We start from the raw sequence: 23,984 nt of genomic DNA, 5'->3' as shown, positions 1-23,984 counted from the left end.
GTGGCTGGTCAAGAACGTTGATGTCGTTGTTGGAACCAACAACCCCGAAAAAAACATGCGACATAGATAAATCTTGGAAACAACCTCTAATACCAATGAAGGCGCTTCATGATGACCACTTGCATACTGCCCTTTCCATGCCACTTCTTTTCAATGTGTGCAATCAATGCTTCCAAGCATTCTGGGAAAGCCATGTCTTTCTTCATGTGCTGCATACAATTCTTGTATATCATGCAACAAAGGTTTTCGTAAATAAACGCCACTTAATGTTTTAACAACACATTTCGACAATCTATACAAACTTTCTCTTACAGTTTTTTCGAACGAACATTCTCATATAATCGTCCATGATATCGCGTGACTCCCCCATAGCCATCAAACGAATGGCCGCAATACATTGTTGTAGCGTTGTGAATCCTCGACTAACTCTGCATCATATCTCAGTTGGAAAAATCTATACCAAAACAGATATTAATTATGTAAAAATTTGTATTTATTTTGTATAAAGATATAGTAAATATGTATTAAAATTAAAAAAAACGGTACATGCTTTCCAATGCATCGACTATCCATAAAAATATATTCCTATTCAAATGAAATCTTCTTTTGCAATCCTTTGGCTCGTAAACATAATTATCCGCAAAGTAATCACCGGTATAGACGTTTGTTTACTTCCTCACGATTTATGTTTAACATCGCACGTCTTGTTAGTAGAGGGGCTACATCTGATTGTAGTAGTTTGTTAGTGCAATATTCGTATAGATCTTTCATGTAAATACAAAATTAAAAGACAAAAATAATCTTTCATGTTTCTCACACACTAACTAATAAATCTTTCACAGCCCATGTGGCAATGGAGGTTCGCCTGTAGTGACTCCATGACAAGAGACATAGTTTTATGTTTGTAGCAGGGATTAATCGGTGTACGAAAGATGGCCCGAAAACCCTGGTTAGGAAAGTTTCATTTGCAAAAAAATTAATAAATTACTTTTTTTCACGAGACATATGCATAGGGTTATATGAGTTGCAACAAAACTTGGTCGACAAATAAGGTTAATAATATTATATTTTTTCCCTCCTTTTAAAACCTATTTTAATAAATTACTTTTGTTCCACAAGACATCCTTTTTCACAAAGATGTCCTCATTTTCATTTTCTGCTAATTCAGTAATAATTAAAAATCTTCAAATAAATAATTATAAAAACTTATGAGTATATTATTTTTCTAATATTATTTATCTTTAACTAATTGTTATCTGATAAACATTTTCATACAGTTTAAAATGTCAAAAACACTTGAAAAGTAAGGATTCCTCTGTTTTGGAAACCTTATTTTTAAAGCATGCCAAAAAAAACCATTTTGAAGAACACTTTTACAATAGCCAAATACATGTCAAAATATAATCACAACTTGTTTTATATACGAAAATATGACCAAAAATAATAATAAATCGACTTTATAGTGATTATACTCGAAATTTGCACAAATTTTTTTTTCAAAAATATAACCAAAATTTCCCCTTACAACCTGTATATCAAAATAATTAAAATAAAATATTTAAAATAGTAATATATATATATATATATATATATATATATATATATATATATATATATATATAAATGGGTTAATGACCTAGGAGGGTAATAAGGTTTTAACTTTGTCCACATTAAGTCCTTAAGGTTTTTTTTTTTGTGAATATTACACCAACATGGTTGTTATAATCGTTTAAAAAAGGTAATAATGTTTTAATTTTGTTCACATTAGGTCCTCAAGGTCTTTTTTTGTACATATTACAACAACATGGTTGTTATAACCATTTAAAGAGGGGTAATATGGTTTTAATTTTGTCCACATTAAGTTCCTATTTTTAATATTTTTATCATTTCATCTAACTCTTTTACAATTTATATTAGTATCTAGTTAGATGACTTCATCATTTCATCTTTTCATTTTAGTCGCACATTCACCACAACCACAATTTCAATTGAGGTTACATAACAATCTTTTTGTCATTTTTACAAAAAAAAAAAAGAAAAAAAAAAAAAGAAAAACTAATAATAATCAAATTCTTAATGATTAAGGCTATGTTTGGCGCGACACAGCTAGTTGACAAGCTAGTTTATTTTTCGATCTTTATTTTAAGTTGTTATATTTGGCAGACCAAAAAGTAGCTTATAAGCTAGCGTTTTAAAAAGCTATTTAGACTAGTTATTAAAAAAAATTAAATATAACCCTTAATTAATTAAAAAAACATATTTTTTAAAGACTCTTTTATGTCATTATATAAATTTCAGATAACTTATAAGTCAATGGTGGAGTCAGGGTCAAAGTAAAAGAGTATCCCCGACAAGTAATGAGGTATCCCCGATAAGTAATGGGCTACCCCATTGCTTGTCGGGGATACTCTTTTACTTTGACCCTGGCTCCGCCACTGACTTATAAGCTATCTGAAATTTATATAATGACATAAAAGGGCATTTAAAAAATATGTTTTTTTAATTAATTAAGAGGTTTATTTGGAAAATTTTAAAAGATCATAAAATAAACTATCAGCTAGTTGTGGTGCGCCAAACATAGCCTTAATCATTAAGACTTTGATTATTATTAGTTTTTTTTTCTTTTGTAAAAATGACAAAAAAATTGTTATATAACCTTTCAATTGAAATTGTGGTTGTGGTGAATGGGTGACTACAAGGAGAAGATGAAATGATGAAGTCTTCTAACTAGATAGTAATATAAATTGTAAAAAAGTTAGATGAAATGATAAAAATATTAAAAACAGAGACCTAATGTGGACAGAATTAAAACCTTATTACCCCTTTTTTAAACGGTTATAACAACCATATTAGTGTAATATATACAAAAAAAAACCTTAAGGACCTAACGTGGACAAAATTAAAATTTTATTATCTTTTTAAACGGTTATAACAACCATGTTGGTATAATATTCACAAAAAAAACTATAATGACCTAACGGGGACAAAGTTATAAAAATCATAAATGACATGACGTATGGTATATATATTTCAATTAATCCTATATAATAAGGAGAAAGAAAACGTGAGATCCGCGCGAGACTCTGCATATCACCCAAAGCCATTAAAGTATTAAACTTATCGTTCCCACACCAGTGGACCTCAGTTACTCACCGACCTCGATCATGGAAGCCATCGGTGTCCTCATGACCTACCCCATGTCTTCTTACCTCGAACAAGAACTCGACAAACGCTTCAATCTCTTCCGTTTGTGGAATCTCCCCCAGAAAAACGACTTCTTCAAGGAGAATTCCGGTTCAATCCGAGCCGTCGTCGGAAACGCCAACGCCGGTGCAGACCGAGAATTGATCGACTCGTTACCGGCTTTAGAGATTGTATCCAATTTTAGCGTGGGGTTAGACAAGGTGGATTTGGGGCATTGTAAGCAGAAAGGGATTAGGGTTACTAATACACCTGATGTGTTGACCGAGGATGTGGCTGACTTGGCGATTGGATTGATGTTGGCGACGCTGAGAGGGATTTGTGAGTGCGATCGATATGTTAGGGCTGGATTGTGGAAGAAAGGTGACTTCAAATTGACTACTAAGGTTTGACTTCATCATCTACGCGAATTTAGCAATTTTTTTAATCGATCTCCTGTTCTATTAAATCAAATATTAGATGCTAATTCACACTATCATGGATATGATCTTCCTAATCGAATTTCGCAATTACTTTCACTCTATTTACGCAGTAGACTAACATACTATATCAGTTATGATTTGGATGCTGTTTCTCACTGCTGTGATATTGTTTTTCATCTTTTGTATATAATCATTGTTGCAGTTCAGCGGCAAAAAGGTGGGAATCATAGGTCTTGGAAGAATAGGCACTGCAATTGCCAAGAGAGCCGAAGCATTCAACTGTCCAATAAGTTACTATTCAAGATCACAGAAACCAGAATCAAAATACAAATACTTTCCCAGTGTAGTTGAATTGGCTTCCGATTGTGATATCCTTGTTGTGGCGTGTGCACTAACTGCAGAAACCCGCCACATCATCAACCGCCAAGTCATCGATGCGCTGGGCCCCAAGGGTTTTCTCATCAACATTGGGAGGGGCCCACACATAGACGAACCTGAACTGGTATCCGCCCTTGTTGAAAGGCGGATAGCAGGTGCAGGTCTTGATGTGTTTGAGAAGGAGCCCCATGTCCCTGAGGAGTTGTTTGGGCTTGATAATGTGGTTCTGTTGCCACATGTCGCGAGTGGAACTGTTGAGACACGAAACGCGATGGCTGATCTTGTTGTTGGAAACTTGGAGGCTCACTTTTCCAAGAAGCCATTGTTGACCCCTGTTGTTTGACTATGATTATGATGATATTGGTACTAAATTACTACCATTTAAAAAGATGTTGTTGACACTTGTGAGCTTCTTTTAAAGTCTGCTTATTCTTCTAGCAAAGCTTTAAATTCCTCAATACCATTTTCAATTCATGGGTTGTGCAAGGAAATTGAATAAATATACAAAGCAGATTGTAGCATTGTGTTGGTATTTTAAGATTTTGATTTTGCAACTGATTCTAACCACACTTAAAATTGGCCTTTTTGATTGGAAAGATATGTAGAGGGAAATGAGTTATGCATGATTATGAACCATAAAAATAATATATAAAATTGACATTTTTATATTTTAAAATAATTCTTCTCTCTTTAAACTTTTTTCATTTTCTTTCCATTTTTTTAAACATTTTCAAGTTCTTGGACTCTTTTAAGTATTTTAAACTCTTAAAAGCTCTTTTAATTTAAGTATTTTAAACTCTTAAAAGCTCTTTTAAAGTCTTTCAGCCTTTTTAAACTCTTAAAATATTTTCAATTCTATAAGCGTTTTCAAGCTTTATACACCTTAACTCTATAAACTCTTTTAACCTTTATCAACTTTTAAAACTTCTCCAAACTCTTTCAAGCTCTTTTAACTCTTTAAACTCGTTTGACAGTTTGTTAAGTTTAGGAAAGAATCACATATAAACTCGTATACTAAATAATAATCAAACAAATGATAAATGATGTATTCAAAAACAGTCTAAAGCATGGTATGGAGTATGGACTATGGAATATCATACCAAAATCCTAAGTCAACTATGTCTCTCTTCTCATTATCTCTTAATGGGTTCCTTTTCCCTCTTACAAAATAGTCGTCAGGTAAAGCATGTTTTATAATCTAGAACAAAGCACGCATGTTAAATAGAGGCTCAAACACTACACCCCAAGTATCACGAAAACGTTTCACAATGACAACACAACTGTTCTCTTTTGGATACCCAAGTATCAACATATCTTAGTATGAATGAATGCAACATTACTTATGTGACTCTTCAAATGACTACATCACCAATCCTCTATGGTTCTATGGACGTGTTCGGCAAAAATAGCTGGTAACGATTAACTTGTAGCGGGTAGCTTCTAGCTAGTAGCGTTTTATTAAACGCATGAAGTAGCATTTTGATTTGGAGCATTTTATTTAAACTAAACGCTAGAAATTTGTATTGCCAAACGAAGGTTTTTGTTCAAAACGGAGCATTTTGTCAAACGCTAGAAGCTAAAAGCTCTCAAACGCTCCCAAACGTTGCGTGCTGAACACACAATATGTAAACTCATATTTGCAATCCACGTTGAAATAAATCTCAAGTTAATGATGAACTAAATATAAATTAAATATAATAATTTACTCAATAAGCTCTTCTAACCTCAAAAGTCAAATCTACGGGTGTTACAACATTAATTACCACTTAAAGCCATTTCGTAAAAGATATATATTTATATGAAAAATACAAATATTTGTTTCTTTTAACGACAAATCTACCTACTTCTAAATTACTTCTTAATCCACTTATGTCCCGGACGAGACTTGAACCCCAACCTTAAGAAAAGAAAACAACACCTGATACCGTTAGGCTGAAAGTCCTTTGTCACTGTAAAATAAAGACAAAAGTATTATTATACATGGATTAGAAAATTTTGGTTGTTTAAATAATATGGTGTTGTACAAATAAGTAAAATATCATACTAAAAACTTGCAAAACATGTTACATTCATTTCACAAAATTCTACAGTATTTGCAAAATAACAAAAAAGTTATATGCATTCAAGATATAGAAATTAATTAAATTCAAAAATACACTAAATGTCGATAATGATTTCAAAGGTATTTGAAAGTCATCAGCAACTAAAGCCTTGTTTGATAAGTCTTTTGTCGATTTAGTAATAGGTTACATCTACTCAATCAGAGGTAGAACATTTGATAGCACCACATGAAGGGTCTTACTGTCCATACGTCTCTTACTGGGTCATCCTAAAAGTAACGTTGACAGGGAAATTAGACCACATTGCCCCTTTTGTGTCCTAATAACATTCATGCCTATTCTCTTCTTCATTCTTTAGCTGCTAAAACAAGATCTACAACAATTAATATTTTTTATCTTCTTTCATTAAACTTGATTTAAATATTTCAGCATAAAATATTTCAATCAATTATTGAAATACAAAAAAATACAAACTAATTATAGTTTGTTTGGGTGCTCATATACGATTTATTTAAATATTTCAGTATAATAAAAAATACAGCTTGTTTGGGTTTGCTCATATATGAAAAATAAAATAGGGATAATAGGATAATAAGATTTAATTATTATAAATTAGAAATAATAAATATAGTAATGATGGTAAAAGACTAAAAATAATAATACAAAAAGACTACCATAAATTTTTTTGTTTAAAATTAAAGCTTAGTAATCGAAATAAAACAAAAAAAAAAAAAAACTGAGAATTTAACCATATTCCTACCCCATTTGCCAAAAATAAAGAAAATTTTGTTTTCCAAAATTAATCATCGAGTTCGTAAAAGATGTCTCTACAGACTCAAGATGTATAAATAGAAGGATTTTTTTTTTCTAGTTTTGCTTTGGTTTTTATTTATTTATTTATTTTTGTGATTTCGCAGAACTCTGGAGTCTAAATGAGTTTTACCAAGTTGGATACAAGTTCTTTACGGACTGATTCTTGAAGAAAAATTTGTGGACAATGTATTTTTTTAATGTTTTCATGGAAACTCCGCATATATATAAGAATTGTTGTTATTTTAGTACTCAATTGGGTTTCTACGAAAAAAAAATAATAATAATAACTTACATGGGCTACAAAAATTTTCTTCAAAAACAAGTATTCAAAGTTGGAGACAAGTTATCCGAGCTTACTCTGCGTGCTCGTTCTTAAAAAAAGTTATTCAAAATCTAAGCACTAAGGTTATTCGAACAATTCAAGCGATCATAAATCCAACTGACCATATAATATATAGAAAAACAACAATTCTTCTATGTCTGTAAAGTTTTCATGGAAAACTAACTACACAACAATTTTTTTTCAAGAACGAGTCCTCATTGCTTGAGACCAAGTGCTCATAGCTTGCTCTAGACTCATTTTTGGAAAAGTAATTCAAAATTTGAGCATTAAAGTCATTCAAACAATTCAAATGCCCAACTATAATATGTAACAAAACAATAATTCATATATATTTGTGGTGTTTTCATGAAAAATAAAAATATACAATGGCAACAAAATTTTTATTATTAACAAACCCGCAGAGCAAGCTTTGCGGACCCGTATGGAGTTATGCAAAATCAAAAAAGAAAAAGTTTGTGTAGGCTGTCTACGGACTCAGTGTGGTTAATTTGGCAAAAAAGATTTTTCTTTTTTGTTAATTTTTGATAAATAAGATAGAAAATGGTTAAATTAGTCGAATTCTAAAAGAAAAAAAATGCTGATATAAACCATAAATAACACGTTAATAAGAGCATTTGGTGTGGGCAACAAGATGTAACACCAAGTTGTGCCACCTCACATGCCACCTAAGCAAATGATGTTATAACACCAAGTTGGGAAATGGGCAATAAGACGCAACACCAACTTTTTGAGAATAAATATGTTTTATTTTTGATTTTTTTTTTCGAATTTAGTTTTTTTTTCTTTTTCGTTTTTTTCGTTTTTATATTTTTTTAATCATTAAAATGAAACATAATATCTAAATAAAATACATTTTTATAAATCATAATATTAAAAAAACAAAAAAAGACATAATTTTTAAAAATCTAAAATTAAAATTATAATAAAAACAACATTAAAACACAATATTAATTAAACCTAATACATAAACATTTTACTACGACGTAGTAGTTTTATTCCACACTGGATCAAATCGCAGCAGCTCCCACGCTTTCTCGAACGCAAACATATGTCCCATCTCGACCCGATATTGTTCTTTTGCAGCGTTGAACAAATCCACGCCGTTGGTTCCACTTTGTTGTTGTGCCTTAAGCCGGTTATAAATGTCATTGAATTTTGTTTCACCGGTTGCTAATTTGAATCCATTTGCTACTAAGCATGTCCGTATTTCGATATGGTTTTTTCTTCAATATAGTGTGAAATTTTTTGCACACCGCCTCCCAATATACACCTTTTTTTCATCCTATTTCCGCGACATTCGTCTTTTGAAGTACCACACCATGCTTGCGTCAAAACATTTTCTTCATCCGGTGTCCACCAATGTAGATCTTCCTCATTTTCCATGTCAACCACTATAGCTTTCCCTCTCCCTCCTGTTTGCGTTTCAACGGATGGTTGTGTTGGAGTGTTTGGGTTTTGCTCAATTTTTTGTTGTTGAAATAGAAGTATAGAAAGAAAAAATGAAAATGTGTATAAAATGGATGAGAATGAAATGTATTTATAATTAGAAAAAAAAATAGTTTTTTTTTTTATTTAATATTGTCAACGGTCAAAAATTGGTAACGTTCGAAATTATACTCGTTTAATCCAGTGGTAACGGCAACGAAATGCCCCATAACGAGATACAACGAGTTGGGGAGGCGGTGTTCCCCGCGTCGTGACGCCGTTTCCCTTTTCCACCTCAGCTCCGTTGCTTCTCGTTCTGGCCCATACCGCGTCGTCTAAAAATGAAAATTCCTGAAACAAGGAAAGAAGTTGGAGTATTTAACTTTTTTCCAACCTAAAATTAAAAAAGCAAAGCCGCAGAGACACACCAGACACTTGATGTAATTGCTGGCTATGGGGTTCGAACCCATGCGCACTTATATGCAGAAGATCTTAAGTCTTCCCCCTTAACCTCTCGGGCAAACCAGCTAGATGTAAAATGAGTAAAGTGTTGGGGTATTCCGAGAAACCAAAACCAGCAAACTTATCTTTCCCAATTCCCACACCGGTAGACTTTTAGTTACTCTAAACTTCACCCGCCGCCTTGATAATGGACGCCATCGGTGTACTCCTCACCTTCCCCATGTCTTCTTACCTTGAACAGGAACTCGATAAGCGTTTCAATCTCTTCCGCCTCTGGAATTTCCCTCAGAAAAATAACTTCTTCAAGGACAACTCCGGTTCCATCCGAGCCGTAGTCGCAAATGTTAACGTCGGTGCCAACCGAGAATTAATTGATTCGTTGCCGGCTCTCGAGATTGTATCATGTTACAGTGTAGGGTTAGACAAGGTAGATTTGCGATATTGTAAGCAGAAAGGAATTAGGGTGACCAATACACCTGATGTATTGACTGACGACGCTGCTGATTTAGCGATTGGATTGATGCTGACGACCTTAAGAGGGATCAGTGAGTGCGATCGGTATGTTAGAGGTGGATTATGGAAGAAAGGTGACTTCAAATTGACTACTAAGGTTTGACTTCATCATCTACGCGAATTTCGCAATTTCTTTTCTAATCATCTCCTGTTTTACTGAATCACATTTCAGATGCTGCTTCACATTATCAAAAATAGTTATTTTTACTATATCAGATGATATATCACTTTAAAGTCCGATGATGCTTCATACATTTACTGATCTGATTTTGATTTAGTAACCTAATATTGGAGGTGCCACGTATATGATCTGATTTCCACCCATTATCATGATTCAATTAGGGTTTTGACTTTTGATGATAGTTACTTTCTTGTCTTCGTTGATGAATGTTGCCAACCACTGATTTCTCAGATTCAATGAATATTCAGCTAGAACATTTTCATTGATTCGATTGCTTCATGTCATTTTGGACTACAATTTTCATCTTATGTTTATATTCCTTGTTGCAGTTCAGTGGCAAAAAGGTGGGAATCATAGGTCTTGGAAGAATAGGCACTGCAATTGCCAAGAGAGCTGAAGCATTCAACTGTCCAATAAGTTACTATTCCAGATCACAAAAACCAGAATCAAAATACAAATACTTCCCCAGTGTAGTTGAATTGGCTTCCGACTGTGACATCCTTGTTGTGGCGTGTGCACTAACCGAAGAAACTCGCCACATCATCAACCGCCAAGTCATCGATGCACTGGGTCCCAAGGGGTTTCTCATCAACATTGGGAGGGGCCCACACATAGATGAACCTGAACTGGTATCCGCCCTTGTTGAAAGGCGGATAGCAGGTGCAGGTCTTGATGTGTATGAGAATGAACCCCATGTCCCTGAGGAGTTGTTTGGGCTTGATAATGTAGTCCTCGTGCCACATATTGGGAGTGGCACTGTTGAGACACGAATAGTGATGGCTGATCTTGTTGTTGGAAACCTAGAGGCTCATTTTTCCAACAACCCATTGTTGACCCCAGTCGTTTGAATACACACTATCGTCAATTCATTTGTGCTTTGTTGTCAATATGCTTATTTTAGCAACTTTAAACTCCTCATCAATACCACTTCTATTTCATGGATCCCGTATAGAAGATTAATAAATATACAAAGCAGAATGTAGCATTGTGTTCATTGTGTTGGTGTTCAAAAAATAAATCTTGCAGGTGCTTCTAATTTCAATCGAAGTTGGTCAAAATGAGAGATTGATTTTTGTTTAATTTAATTTGATACGATCTTTGCAATGCTTGAAAAATTTGTTTGATTGTAAATTCATCCAAAAACATTAGTAATTAAAAAATACTCATAAAATAATAACAATAATAATAAATTGCAACTCGAATCTATCTGCAAAGAAGTAAACAAGGCGATAGGTAAGTGCATTTGATAGCAACGTATGGTGTAGACGCAACAAAGAAATTTTTGACAAAAAAAAGACGTAGCAAATGGTCTAAGGCTCAAAGCAGCAAACATGTTACAGCAATAAAGTAAAATGGATAGAGATATTACTGCTACTACAAGCATAAAAGTAAAACAGTCGCTAATCATATACAAACTTCAGTTAAAACTGGGATTCTTTTCTCGTCGTCTTCTTCATCTTCGTTCAATTTTTTGTTAGTTTCAGATTTCTTACCATCGGTATCTCCGATCTTCAATCCTTGCAGTCCATCAACACATGACTTCTCCGCCTCATCTGGCACCTCCGGTTCCACCACCTTATCCGGTATACCCTCTCTTTCGCCTATAACTACCTCGTCTCCTATCACCTCCGGCAATTCACTGCCTTTCTTTGGAGCACAAGCCCCCGGAGGATCAGCCTCGGTTGTGATTCCGATGAGTCTGTCACCTCCAGATTCGTTTCCAGGCCATGGATCATTGATGCAGTCTCCTTCTGATTCATCATCGGAATCGTGGAAAATATGTGAGCGGACAGCGGTGGCTGCCTTCAGGAAGGCTTCTTGTATGGAGTCCGGAGGAAGTGCACAATCCTCAAGGCCTGCATCTTCGAGTAGCGGTGGTTTGATTTTATCCAACAAGCTACCGATATTAGCTTCTCCGGTGGCTTCCATTTGCAAATTCTTGGAAGTTGAATCCCTAGCACATGTATGAATCCATAGGGAGCAACAATCAAGGTGGTATAATTTCAACATAGCTTCAAAATCATCAAATAGAAAACCTAAAATCGGAAATCACTGCATAGATGGAACAAAATCCTATCGGCTCCTAAAATCAAAGGCGCAATAAATGAAAATCAAGCCTGAAGTCATAAAATCATAGCAGATAAAGGTGCTTTGTTCCTTTGTTAACAAAACCTGAAATCGACACCAAACAAAACTCAAAATCGATATCAGATCTCATGAAAAGAAAAATCTTACTTGAATATTTGAAGAAGTTGAGGAATCGTCGATTTTCGTGGAAGAATGTTCAACAATCGATCGATGAATCAAAGGATTAAGACGATGTGCTCAATCGAACGGTGTCTACAGCCTTGGAGAAGAAGAGCAAATGTGGAAAGGTGACTGATGAGTGACGATACGAGTTTTTTTTTTTTTTTTCCTTTTGGAAAATTTCATATATACCCTAAATAAACAAGTAAATATCATATTTACCCTAACTAATATATATATATATATATTAATATATATATATATATATATATATATATATATATATATATATATATATATATATCCTAAATGAACAACCAGAATATCATACGTATTTGCCCTAATTTTAAATTTTAATACTTTTATAATTAGTAATTATTATTTAAAATCATTTTAATTAGAAAAAAATAAATAAATTAACCATAATACCCCTTTCCAAACACATTACCAAAGCCCTACGTTGTTGAAAGATGCAATCCACGCACGTCGCCTACATCATTCTTGCCCCGTCGTCATCTGCTTCGGAAAACCTTGATTGATCATAGCCAATTAGCGATTCTGATCATTAGCGGCTTCAACACCAGGTAATATGTCATTCATATCTCTAGTGATTTCATCTATGGTTCTTGATTATACCTGCATGGAGTGTTATTATACACCTATGTGTCAGAGTGTTTCAATACTATTGATGGTTGGGTGTTTATATGTCATTGATTATCTACTTTATTTTTGAAAATTGAAGCTTTTAGAGTACATTAATTGCAAGAATTATGACCCATAAAAACATGTTGTACATTCGTTCATGCATAATCACACAAAAACAACTAATTGCTTTAAAGCTCTTTGTCACGCTAAACTTTTTGTTTTTGAAAACTGAAGCCTTTTAATGTGCATTAATTTCAAGAAGTGTCGTCATTAAATTTTGAGTCTTCAACCGGAAGCAATTGACTACTTTATAAACCTAATCAAGCCAATATTATATTACATCTATTGATGGTGTGTATTCTTTCTACAAATGCATGTATCCACGGTTTAAAGGCAACCCTTTGTCTTCTTTGATTAAGGGGGTGTTTATCAAAAGTTCTTTTTGTAGAATAACTTTTAGTGGAAGGACTTTTTGCAAAAGATGTTATTTAAAAAGTGTTTGGATTAAACAAAATGACTTTTGATTAAGTTTTATATGCAAAGCCACAAAAAGTCATGTTTTTGTGACTTTTTGAAACCCTTTTTTTTACTCTTTGCAAAAAGTAATTTCAAAAGAACTTTTCAATTATACAAACATCTTTTGGTTTTTTTTAACTTTTTGAAAAAGTTAAAAGTTAAAAAGTCAATCTAAAAACAATGTCAAACACCCTCTAAGACTCTTATGGCCATGTCTACCCCAAATTTCAGCTTATTCCTTTTTTTGTTCCAGAAATAGTAGAAGTGGATGAGTAGTTCATGACTCTTAAAGTTTTTTCCCACTATCATGAGGCTGCCGAATTTGCTCAATTTTATGATAAAGCAACTAAAAACATAATATTCTAGATGTTTAAGATTATTATAGTTTTTTTTATATATGTTAATGTATATTAATGTTTTGCTTATTTTTTAAGATTTTTTTTACCAAGATCGAGAATTGATAGATGGAAGATTTAGATCCAACTGAAACATCAACCTCAAGAAAAAGGAACCGGTGCTCGTGATAGTTGGTTGTTTTCAAAAGTTTTTATTGTTAGTTCAAATTATTTTGTTTTTGAGGACTTTGTAAACTTGTTTGAGACACACAAGGTTAAGTGTCCCATGAAAAAAATATGTCGTTAGTTTTTAATTTTTTAAACTTGGTAAACTTGTTTATTAGTTGAATTTGGTAAACTTGATTTCTTGTTCTTAGATGTAGTACTTTTCATTTCTCATCTTTATTATTTATCTTTCTAAATGACAAATATAATCATTTAATTTTTTTAATAACAAACATATAAAATAAGGTCTTAATGGATTAAAACACTATTGTTTATATTAAGTCATAAAATGATCATTTTGGGTAAATATGATATTTTGACAATTTAAGGGTATATATGAAATTTTAAATATAGTTTTATAAAAGGGGTATAATAGTCAATAAATAAAAATAATGATTTAAAATGATTATAAAATATTAAAAAAATATTTAGGACAAATATGATATTATAGATGCTTGTTTAGGGTATATACGATATTTAGAAATTAAATAGGGCAAATATGATATTTCATTGTTTATTTAGGGTATATATGAAATTTTCCCTTTTTTTTATAGATATCCCACATCACCCCTGCACCGCATGCCACAACAAGAGTGTAAAAGCTCATGGCATGACGTGGAATTTACACGATACGCGTCTATCAAATATGGAAGGTGATAATTCCACTGTTTTTTTTATATATCCACGAACTTTTTAAACAAAATGACGATTATGCCCTCATATTTATATTTAAACAAAATGTGTTAAACTGTTAATACTTTTATCCCATTTTTTCTCTTCCATTTACAACACCGGTGTTTGTGTATAAATGGCCACTCGTTTCCCTCCCTGTCTTCCAACGTCCTCAAGAAACCCTCCTTTCTTTACCCATAAAAAACACAGGGATCACCAGAACTTCCATAAAAACACCCATTTCTGGTCAATTCCATTACGGGACGAAGCTAGCCCGAAAAGGCCCTCCCACCACCGCCTCTCTATCGTCTTCAAGAAACCATCCCACCCCCATCATTAGAAAGCACTAGATCGGAAGCATACTCGTCACTGACGATGAACCCTCAAAGAACTCTTGAACCAATCAAAACTTGAACTCTTCTGCAAATCGAATCTTAAAACCTTTAAACACCATGGATTTTGAAAGGTGGTTTTGATTTTGATACTTACAGGTGGTTTCTTGAAGACGACATTGTCTATTTTAATGGTGGTTTTGAATGGTTTTGCAAGGTAATTTTGGTACTTAAACATGTGGTTTTCTTGAAATATGTTAACGATTTTGCAGGTGGCAAAATTAGGAGCGGTTTCCGGCGAGCAGTGGGTTGAAGGTCACCGGCAAGGTGTGGATTGAAGATCTTCGGCGTGGGTAATGGGTATCCAAGAGAGAGAGAGAGAGAGTATCATGGGGAAGACTATCAGGATATAAAAGGGTTAAAAAAATTTATTTGAGACAAATTACACGAATGGTCCCTATGGTTTGGTGTTTGTTACGCGCCTAGTCCCTAACTCTATTTTTTAACCCTGCCAATCCTTAATACTTTGATTTATTACACGCCCGGTCCCTCATCTAACCTGCCGTTTGATTTTGGAGTTAAAACCCCCACGTGCCTTGCATGTTGGGGGTGTTTCCGTCATTTTACTTATTCTGACTTTGGATGGACTCGACGAGTTAGGTCAACTCGGAGCGTTGACTTTGACTTTGACCTTGACCAAGATTGACTTTTAAGGGTTTGAAGGGTTTTGTTGTATTTAAGGAATTGTTTATGATTAGGAAAATGGCAGAGCTGATACTCAGAGTTTGGACCTACTCACCTACAGTTCGCATTTGAGGTGGGTCTCATCACCATACCAATGGGTCGAAGGCACCAAGACCGGCCCATCCAGTTAGTTGTAATGATTATTGTGGAATCATTATGGATATGCCTAGTATGTATGTATGTGAATGTGTTAGTACCTTATTGGTTAGCTATGCGAAGACCCCGGGGGAGCCCGTGGCAGCTGGATGTCAGACCATGTGGGGGAGCCCATGGTATTCCAGTTAAAGACCATGTGGGTGAGCCCATGACACATAGGTATAAGACCCCTTGGGGGAGCCCACGACATCCTGGAGTAAGACCCTGGAGGGAGTCCACGACATCCTTATATGTTTGTATGCATGGCTTATGTAGTATGTATGTGGTTTATATGGTTATGTGATTATGTGGTTTACGTGGGGGTATGTTATAGGGAACTCACTAAGCATTAACTTATAGTTTGTTGGTTGTTTCAGGTACTTCAGGATCTAAGGGCAAGGGCCCGGTGTGATGGCGCGGCGTGCACTCTCTGACATTTTAGTTTGGACACTCTGATGTTTTGAATAATTTATCTGATGTCATGGATTTTTGAAACAAATGTGTTTGGAATGCTATATTTTATGGAAATGATTTCGTTACTAAAAATGAAAAAATTTATTGGAAATTTGGGCTGTTACACTATGGAGATTCTTGACTTAAAATATTTCTTATTTGAAACATATAGGTTTTCCTTTTTTACAGGGAGGTCGGACTATAAATCTGGGATTTGGAATAGTGTAGTATCTTTGATTCCAAGAAAGTTAGGGATTCCACAAATTGATCATGCTTTGGGTAACAATTACTATATTATACGACTGATATCCATCATCATGTAACAAAACTATATGATTGTTTTTGTGATTCATATAGATTACATTTAAATTGAAGTCCGATTAGCGTTGTGAAACATTAAACATAATGAAAGTAAGAACATATTTATCTTAGAAGAAACGTTTGTCCAACATTTTCTTTTTCCTGGCATTTTTCCTTCTTTTCCTGTATTTGTACTTAGGTTCTGAGAGTCAAAGTGAATCAACTCTAGAATAGAGTACCAAGTCTCTAAAGAAATTTGGATCCTCATACTTAGGTGGGGATACAAATCCTTGGGTAAAATGCCTAAGTTACAAAATCCACCTGATACATTGAATACTTTAGTTTGATCAATATGTATTTCCCCACCATTTTTGATAGGAAGCATTTGATGAATTTTGCAGTAGTCTTCATGTTAGACAACAAAATTGTAATATTTGTCTTGGATATCAAAATGAGGCATCTATTTTCAGCAAAAAAAATACATAGTGTTCATAGATTTCTTTCTATCTATTTAAAAATGTGATCAATTCTGTAACTAATTTTAAAGTACAATTGCATAATGCATCTCGATTTATTTAAATGTAAAAGTTGTATAAAGTTAGTTTTTTAAAAGATCTTTTTATACTTTTTAAGAGTTTTTATTATTACTTAATATGATTAAATTGTAAACTAAATAATTAGGAAGTTATAACTTCTTGTAGCTACAATGTTATTAATGAATTTATGGCTAATTGAATAAATGAATGGTGTATGTTGGTCAGTGGGGAAAACATGGCCTAATTCTAATGTATGTTTTTAACAGTGTGGTTTTTTTGAAGGATAGAATTATTAAATCTTTTGATCCCCAAACAATCATTTTCCTCATAATTGAGTTACAGTACTTCTTAACTGATAACAATCTCCTTGATTTCTCCCAAATTTTCATAAAAAAAGATATAAATAAATATTATAGATATATTTTAATAATATATTTGATTATAACAATGTCATCCATATACAAAACAATTTACAGTATTTCCTTACATTATTGGCGTTTGCTTGAATGAATAATAGTCATTTGATAAATGTGTAGCTACTTTTTTTCATGAAGTTGGAATATGAACTACTTAAAGAAAATGTTAACAACCAATGAGATAAGACCCTCTACTACATTAAATAAGAGCATTTATTCTACACAAAGTTTAACCGTCATGACATTATATGTAACACCGTAAAATTTAAAACCAATTTTTCATTTCAAAACACAAATAAACATATGTCACATTTCCTCAGAATCACTAGTAACAAATTATCAACACAATTTTTTATTTAATTTTTTATCACAAATCCAGGATCCTCCAAACATAACTCTTTCTCTCGTGTGTACAATCGAGCCGGCTTAGTGAGTTCCCCAAAATACCACTCATATCTCATCAGCCTCTCATGGATAAACTCAGATAAGACCCTCTGGTCAAATGTGTCTCGGCGGGACCCTCTGGCCCCACAACTCAGATGGACCCTCCGGTCCCTCAACTCAACAACTCAATATAATACACAACATACATATCACAAAGACAAATAGCAGGATATCTCAATACACAGTATATGCACATAAGACCCTCTGGTCACACATAGGTTACCACTCAAGGTAAGTATAGTGAGAAGACTCTCCTCGAAAGCTAACAAGTAATAATCTCGCACACGGAAATCTCGAACTAGCCTCCGCCTATCACATAGGATAAATATATCTAATTAATACTCTATTCATACTCAATACCAAAAGGTTGCCCTCTCTTTCTCTTTCTAACTCTTGGATTGGGTAAAAGACCATTTTACCCCTCCATGTATGACCAAACCCTAAAGTCAACAGAAGTCAAACTCGAGTCAACAGTCCATGTTTGACCCGACTCGCCGAGTGCATCTATGTGACTCGTCGAGTCCCCTTGTTTCTTCTGTCATATCGCGAAAGTCCACCTTGACTCGTCGAGTTGTCTCGCCAACTCGCTGAGTCACCCATGTCCAGACTCATCGGGGAAAAACCCCAGCCGACTCGTCGAGTCAGCTCATAGACTCGGCGAGTCCCTTCAATCTGATTTCTTATTCAGACGATTCAAAGCAGCTCTACGACTCCAAACACTAGATCTAGCATCCCAAGACTCCATTGCCACGTAAAGCTTCAATCTTTACGTTCATGCATGGTAGTTTTGCTCCAACATACCAAAACATGCTCTCACAATGTGTTAAGCACAATATCCTTCATATGGGTGAATAAAGTTGGGACCTTTGGACTCTAGAGACCTCACAAGGTCCATATCTGAGGTCTAAACCTCAAGACAACTCTGTAAGCTTGAAATCCCAAATAAAGGTGGCATAAACCCTAACCTTCCAAAATCAAGAGATCTAACCATAAGAATGATAAAGGTATGAACTTTTCACCTTTTACAGAAGCTCTTGGATGACAAGCAATAGATCTAACAGCCTCTTCTCGTTCCTTGCATGAATTCCTTCTCTTCCCCTCCAAAGATGCACCAAAATACTCAATATAAGCTCAACATTCTCTCTTTTAGCTCAAAAAGGCGACTAGGGTTTCTCTCAGTGAAGTTGGGCAACTAATGAGTCGCAAATGAGGCTATAAGTTCCCTTATATAGGCCCCAAACCCGGGGATTTAGGGTTTCTCTAAACAGCACCTACTCGGCGAGTCGGCTCTCCGACTCGTCGAGTCCGCTCATTAAACCCACGCAGTCAACTCGACTCTACTCGACGAGTTGGACTCACAACTCATCGAGTCACTCAATAAACCCCAAAATAAACACACCATTAATATACCTAGGATTCCGGATGTTACATTATATGTTATTGGAGCACAGAGAATGTGATACTCGCAACGGTGAAATTAATGATATCTCATAGTCTCATTCTCGGCAAATTTTTGTTTATGACTGATATATGTTAATGTTTTTTTTGCACATCTAGGATTCACCTGTGAAAAGCAAACTTTGAATGATTATCTTTAGGTTAAACACAAAAACTAGCAATGTACTTTCACTTTTTTTTACATAATATGGTCTTCTACTTTCATTTTTTCTTCTTATTATAGCATTATACTTAGTTTATTTTTTCTTTGTTTATCTTTAATTTCTTGTGAAACGACACTTTTAACTTTTAAGCATCATTCTCTTGCAATATAGACATTGTTCTTGAAGCTTATATTCATTTGTTTCCATCGTTGTTCTTAAAGTTTAACTGTTGCTTTGATGACATTTATTGATGTTGATGCTACATATACAACGGGAAGAGGAATTAAGTTGTAGGTATTTGTTAAAAGATCTCTTATTTCCTTATTTTTTAAATGTATAGATTTAACTCAATTGATATATATATATATATATATATATATATATATATATATATATATATATATAGAGAGAGAGAGAGGGGGGGGAATGATGATTTGAGAACTTATAGTTTCCCAAGAACCCGAGAACTAAACAAGGGTCGTTGGATCAAAATGATAGAAGGTTGAGATGCTTTGTGACATTTTTTGTAAATACTTCAGAAAAATAATACACGGGGGTATCTTCATGAAATTAATCAAGGGGCATTTTAGGGATGATATCCCAGATAAAATTCACGTCAAAATCATTCTCTATTCTCTCTCTCTCTCTCTCTCTCTCTCTCCCCCCCCTCTCTCCTCCTTGACGATGGGTGATTCACGATCTGTCCTCCTCCTCCAAAAAACATTCTTCTCTGATGCTGGCAGCAAACTTCTTCTCCGTCAATATATCCTTGTCGATCCTTCATCAATCCAGTTTCCCCAAAAAAAGCCCTAGCATTTGGAATCATCGCCATCCACACAACAATGAACGAGATATCTTCTTCCATCCTTCTATCATCCAAAGAGTGTCGCCTCCTCGCTCGCTTTCTTCCTTGTCGTCTCCTAATCGACCCAGATTTCGTAGTGGTTATCACTAATCGATGTGGAATCTGTAATACTCCAACGATCTAGGTTTTATTGTCGCTGATCAATAACAGTCATCCTTCATTCTTGTAATATCTGAATTGATCGTGGTTTGCATACAAATCTATTTTGTCGAGTTCTCTCTAGCCTTCATCTATTTCCTTCACATCCACCTACACTTCATCTATTAAATGTGTATTCTGGTAAAAAAAAAGTGGGAGAAGAAAAATGCACCAAAGGTGCTCGATGAAATGCATGAAAGAAAAATACCACAAATATTGAAGTACAACATCACCTGCCTGTTTCTATTGACTTTCTACGCTCCACCTCCGGTAATCTACACTTTCTCACTTGCTATTTCTAGTTTCCCCTTAAGTTTAAGATAGTTACACCCTTAAGGTATGGTTAATATTTAACTGATTATATGATAATGTCTCCATTCATTTACTTTATTGGGCTGACATAAGTAAAGTGATTGTTGAATCTTTAATTTTCAGAGTACATCAGGAAACAAAGCAAATGAGGATCTTGTTGCAGCTACAGGTGTTGTGAAGGTCTGTCAACATTCAATGTTTTGTTGGTAATCAAGAATTGTTTTTTATTAGGTTTTATTAAAGAGTTCACTGATATGTGTTATTTTTCATCTAAATTTATACAATGAAGATATCCTACAATCAATGAAGACTTCCAATCCGGTGACCTGTGAATTACTCCGATATCTTCAAAGGTTGAGAGTGAGAGATTGTGATGTTCAAAAATTGAAGATTTTTAAGGTATGTTAGTTTCTTCAATTTTGATCTGATTTCTTCTTTAATTGTGACAGATACTGCTTATTCGTGTTTCATTTTCTTAATCAGAAGATTTTCTTTGATCAAAATTTCTTTAATTTGGTGAATTTATCACAAAACTGTTAATAATTTTTTAGCTTAAATTACTCTATTTTATTGGCAATCTCAACCAAGAAACCTGGAAAAATTAAATAGTTTATATAATGGTTTTTGGAAGTTGGGTGGTTTTAGTAACTACATCATCATTTTATAGTATTTAGTTTATTTAAGTCTTTTTTTTAGGCACTTGAGAACAAACAGTAGAAACTGTGATTGAGATAATATAAGGGTATATAAGTAATTTCATTTCTGTTTTGTTTGTCAGATTAAATTAGGCGCCCCCGAGTGGAAGGAACGGTATTATGAATATTTCAACTAAAACTATTAAGGAGATGGATGCAATAAGGAGAGATGTTGTAAGTCTCTAAAACTATTAAAAACTACGCCATTTATTTACCATTTTATGATGTAAAATCATCGTAGACATCATATAAAATCCTTGTTATATTGTTACATTTTTATTTAAAATTATTTGATGCAATTCTTTATATGTTCTAAAATATACAAAAAGCCTATTGGGTGATGCACTATTAATATGAAGGTGTTGGTTCATGGCAGTGATAATTTTTCCGGTTTAAGGTGTTTATTATTGTTTTTGCCTTTTCAATCGGACATATTTGCATTATATAAGGTTTTGTTATGTTTTTTTTTTTCATTTTTGATTTCAAACTTTTTTTTCCAGGTTTTATATTTACCATTATGCATCATTTGCTTCTGATCGCAAGAATCTTTATAAGTTAAATATAATCTTTGAGCTAAGTTCGCCTTTTAAACCGTTTAATCAACTCCTAGGGGGTTTTCCTACTGCAAGGTTAATTTCGTCCTTTTACCTTTTACCTTTTCACTTTTTCAAGATTATTTTATATTTTATACTTTCTAACTTTGTTTATTGTTTTCTTTTTACCTTGAAAATATTTGTAGTGCACATGCACTTCCAGAACAATATAGAAAATTATTGACCGATCCAAACTCGCCAATTATTGATTTTTATCCAACAAGTATGAAAAAAATGAACATTTTTGTAATTTATAAATAGGTTTGAAGTTTTTTAAACTTAAATGTAACGCCCGTGTTTCTAGGCCAGACATTAATATCGACATGATAGTCTAGGTTAACCTTTGAAACTCATTTTGAAGAAATGAAAAGGAATTATGTGAATATTATGTGTTTTATGCTTAATTATTATGATTTAATTAATTAAGAATAAAAATGAGCATCGAAAATAAATATTAGATAAAGCCGATATCTATTAAGAAAGTTGTAGTGGTCGTGACAAGGATTACGGATATATAAAGAATACCAAAATCCGAGTTATAACAAAGAAGTTATGACCTGTCGAAGTTTCGCGACAAAACCGGCCGAGAAATTAGGGGATGTCACAGTTGGTATCAGAGCATTAGTTTAAGCGAACTAGGAATTTGTAGGATTTCTAGACTTAAACTTAGAATGCTAAGTGATGATTGTGAGATGAGTGTCTACCATATTTTAGACACGAGCACTAGTCTATTTTAGGAAAGATGCCTAAAATTCTTTTATGTGCTAAATGCTATATGTTTGCCATATATGCCATTAATTGTTCGGATCTATGGTCTGTTGCCGACCGGATCTGGAAACCTTATGTGTGTAGGATTCTAAACGTATGACTACGATATTAGAACTAACATGTAAACGTTTCGGAGTAATAACGAAGATTTAACGTCTATCGAAAATAACGATCTAAATTCTCCTACGATTGGTGTATAGATCAAAATGACGAGTACTCAAAGTGGATTCGGAAACGATAATCCGCAGCCTGAGCCAATCACGATGGCTGGGGTACAGGAAATGGTGCTTACGATGTTGGATCAACAGATGGAAGAGACAAAACGTTTACTTCAACAAAGTAAGGATGAACTTATTGTGCCAGTACGTCAGGCATCTGCTCTTGAGGCAACTATCTGGGTTGCTAAGTCTATTGAAGAAATGATCAAAGACAGGACCGCCAACAAGGTTGAAGTTGGCAAGAAGAGGAAATTTGATGAGTCTTCAAGGTCCAACAAGAGCAACATATTCTCAAAGTCTGGCAAAAGAGGAGGTAAAGGAAAATGGTGCGGGAAGTGTAAAAATAAACACTCTGGGAATCATGACAGGAACGTGAAATGCTTCAAGTGTGGAGAAATTGGACATTACGCGAATGAGTGTACGATTCTCAAGGGGGTGTGTTACGGATGTAAGGAAGAAGGCCATATTTCTAAGGACTGTCCGAAGAAAAATGAAGTAACAAGGCCAAGCGCACCACCAACGCCAAGGGAATTTCAGAATATCCCTGACGAAGCAATTAACAACGCTAGGAGTTAGAAGTAAAAATTTGATACCCGAAGATCAAGTTATGAAGTAGTAATGTGAATAGTAACAAGTGGTTTAGCCTATTAGAGACAAAGTATAGGGTAAACTTGAACCTCTGTGTAATCGTTTCAAGGAAATAATATAAACCATGGTTTTGTCATCTGATGAATTGAATGACTATGTGAAATTCTTGTATGGTGACTTGGAGAACTGCGAGACAATACTTGGGACGAGTTTGAGTAGGTGTGAATGGTAGTAGAGGCCTATACTACCGGAAGCACAGGACTCGTACTTGGATCAGGGAAAGTCACAAGGTTACCAAGGAGCTAGTAATTGATTCCGTCTTGTTCTAGTTTGTCGTTACCATCGTTTCGGTAATGACTAAGAAGATGATGGTTATTCCGATCTTAGAGATCATATCGAATCGAGTCC

At 34.1% G+C, this 23,984-nt stretch overlaps 3 protein-coding genes and 1 non-coding gene across 7 annotated transcripts; 2 read left to right on the top strand and 2 right to left on the bottom strand.

Moving 5' to 3' along the window:
- Positions 1-3,048: 3,048 nt before the first annotated feature.
- Positions 3,049-4,522, top strand: LOC145116752 (hydroxyphenylpyruvate reductase-like). Its single transcript, XM_079053081.1, has 2 exons — positions 3,049-3,587; positions 3,826-4,522. Exons 1-2 carry the CDS (start codon positions 3,165-3,167, stop codon positions 4,342-4,344), a joined length of 942 nt encoding a protein of 313 aa, XP_078909207.1. The 5' UTR covers positions 3,049-3,164; the 3' UTR covers positions 4,345-4,522.
- A 4,565-nt stretch (positions 4,523-9,087) lies between these two features.
- TRNAL-UAA (transfer RNA leucine (anticodon UAA)) lies at positions 9,088-9,170 on the bottom strand. Its single transcript has one exon. It is a non-coding gene; the product is annotated as a tRNA-Leu (tRNA).
- On the top strand, positions 9,145-10,740 carry LOC145116751 (glyoxylate/hydroxypyruvate/pyruvate reductase 2KGR-like). Its single transcript, XM_079053080.1, has 2 exons — positions 9,145-9,714; positions 10,128-10,740. Exons 1-2 carry the CDS (start codon positions 9,292-9,294, stop codon positions 10,644-10,646), a joined length of 942 nt encoding a protein of 313 aa, XP_078909206.1. The 5' UTR covers positions 9,145-9,291; the 3' UTR covers positions 10,647-10,740.
- A 337-nt stretch (positions 10,741-11,077) lies between these two features.
- Positions 11,078-12,210, bottom strand: LOC145111775 (uncharacterized). 4 transcript variants are annotated; one of them, XM_079048027.1, is made up of 3 exons: positions 12,034-12,210; positions 11,835-11,970; positions 11,078-11,752 (listed from the first exon to the last, which is right to left on the bottom strand). In XM_079048027.1, the coding sequence occupies exon 3, from the start codon at positions 11,725-11,727 to the stop codon at positions 11,203-11,205; it is 525 nt and encodes a 174-aa protein (XP_078904153.1). In that variant the 5' UTR covers positions 11,728-11,752; positions 11,835-11,970; positions 12,034-12,210; the 3' UTR covers positions 11,078-11,202. The 4 variants fall into 4 exon arrangements, with proteins under 4 accessions (XP_078904153.1, XP_078904150.1, XP_078904151.1 ...); XM_079048024.1 differs by having other exon boundaries at positions 11,078-11,970; XM_079048025.1 differs by having other exon boundaries at positions 11,078-11,881.
- Positions 12,211-23,984: the final 11,774 nt, after the last annotated feature.

This window comes from Lactuca virosa, chromosome 5, assembly GCF_052849685.1.
Source record: "Lactuca virosa cultivar CGN04683 chromosome 5, Lactuca_virosa_CGN04683_v6, whole genome shotgun sequence".
Classification (NCBI taxonomy): domain Eukaryota; kingdom Viridiplantae; phylum Streptophyta; class Magnoliopsida; order Asterales; family Asteraceae; genus Lactuca; species Lactuca virosa.
The sequence above is the reverse complement of the archived record's forward strand: the minus strand, read 5'-3'. Positions and strand labels throughout refer to the sequence as shown.

What these genes read in the sequence shown, in the direction of transcription:
- LOC145116752 (XM_079053081.1), top strand. Translation starts at nt 3,165, where the DNA reads ATGGAAGCCATCGGTGTCCTCATGACCTACCCCATGTCTTCTTACCTC. An exon ending in ACTTCAAATTGACTACTAAG is followed by an intron (nt 3,588 to 3,825) that starts GTTTGACTTCAT and finishes TCATTGTTGCAG; the next exon opens with TTCAGCGGCAAAAAGGTGGG.
- LOC145111775 (XM_079048024.1), bottom strand. Translation starts at nt 11,808, where the DNA reads ATGTTGAAATTATACCACCTTGATTGTTGCTCCCTATGGATTCATACA.
- LOC145116751 (XM_079053080.1), top strand. Translation starts at nt 9,292, where the DNA reads ATGGACGCCATCGGTGTACTCCTCACCTTCCCCATGTCTTCTTACCTT. An exon ending in ACTTCAAATTGACTACTAAG is followed by an intron (nt 9,715 to 10,127) that starts GTTTGACTTCAT and finishes TCCTTGTTGCAG; the next exon opens with TTCAGTGGCAAAAAGGTGGG.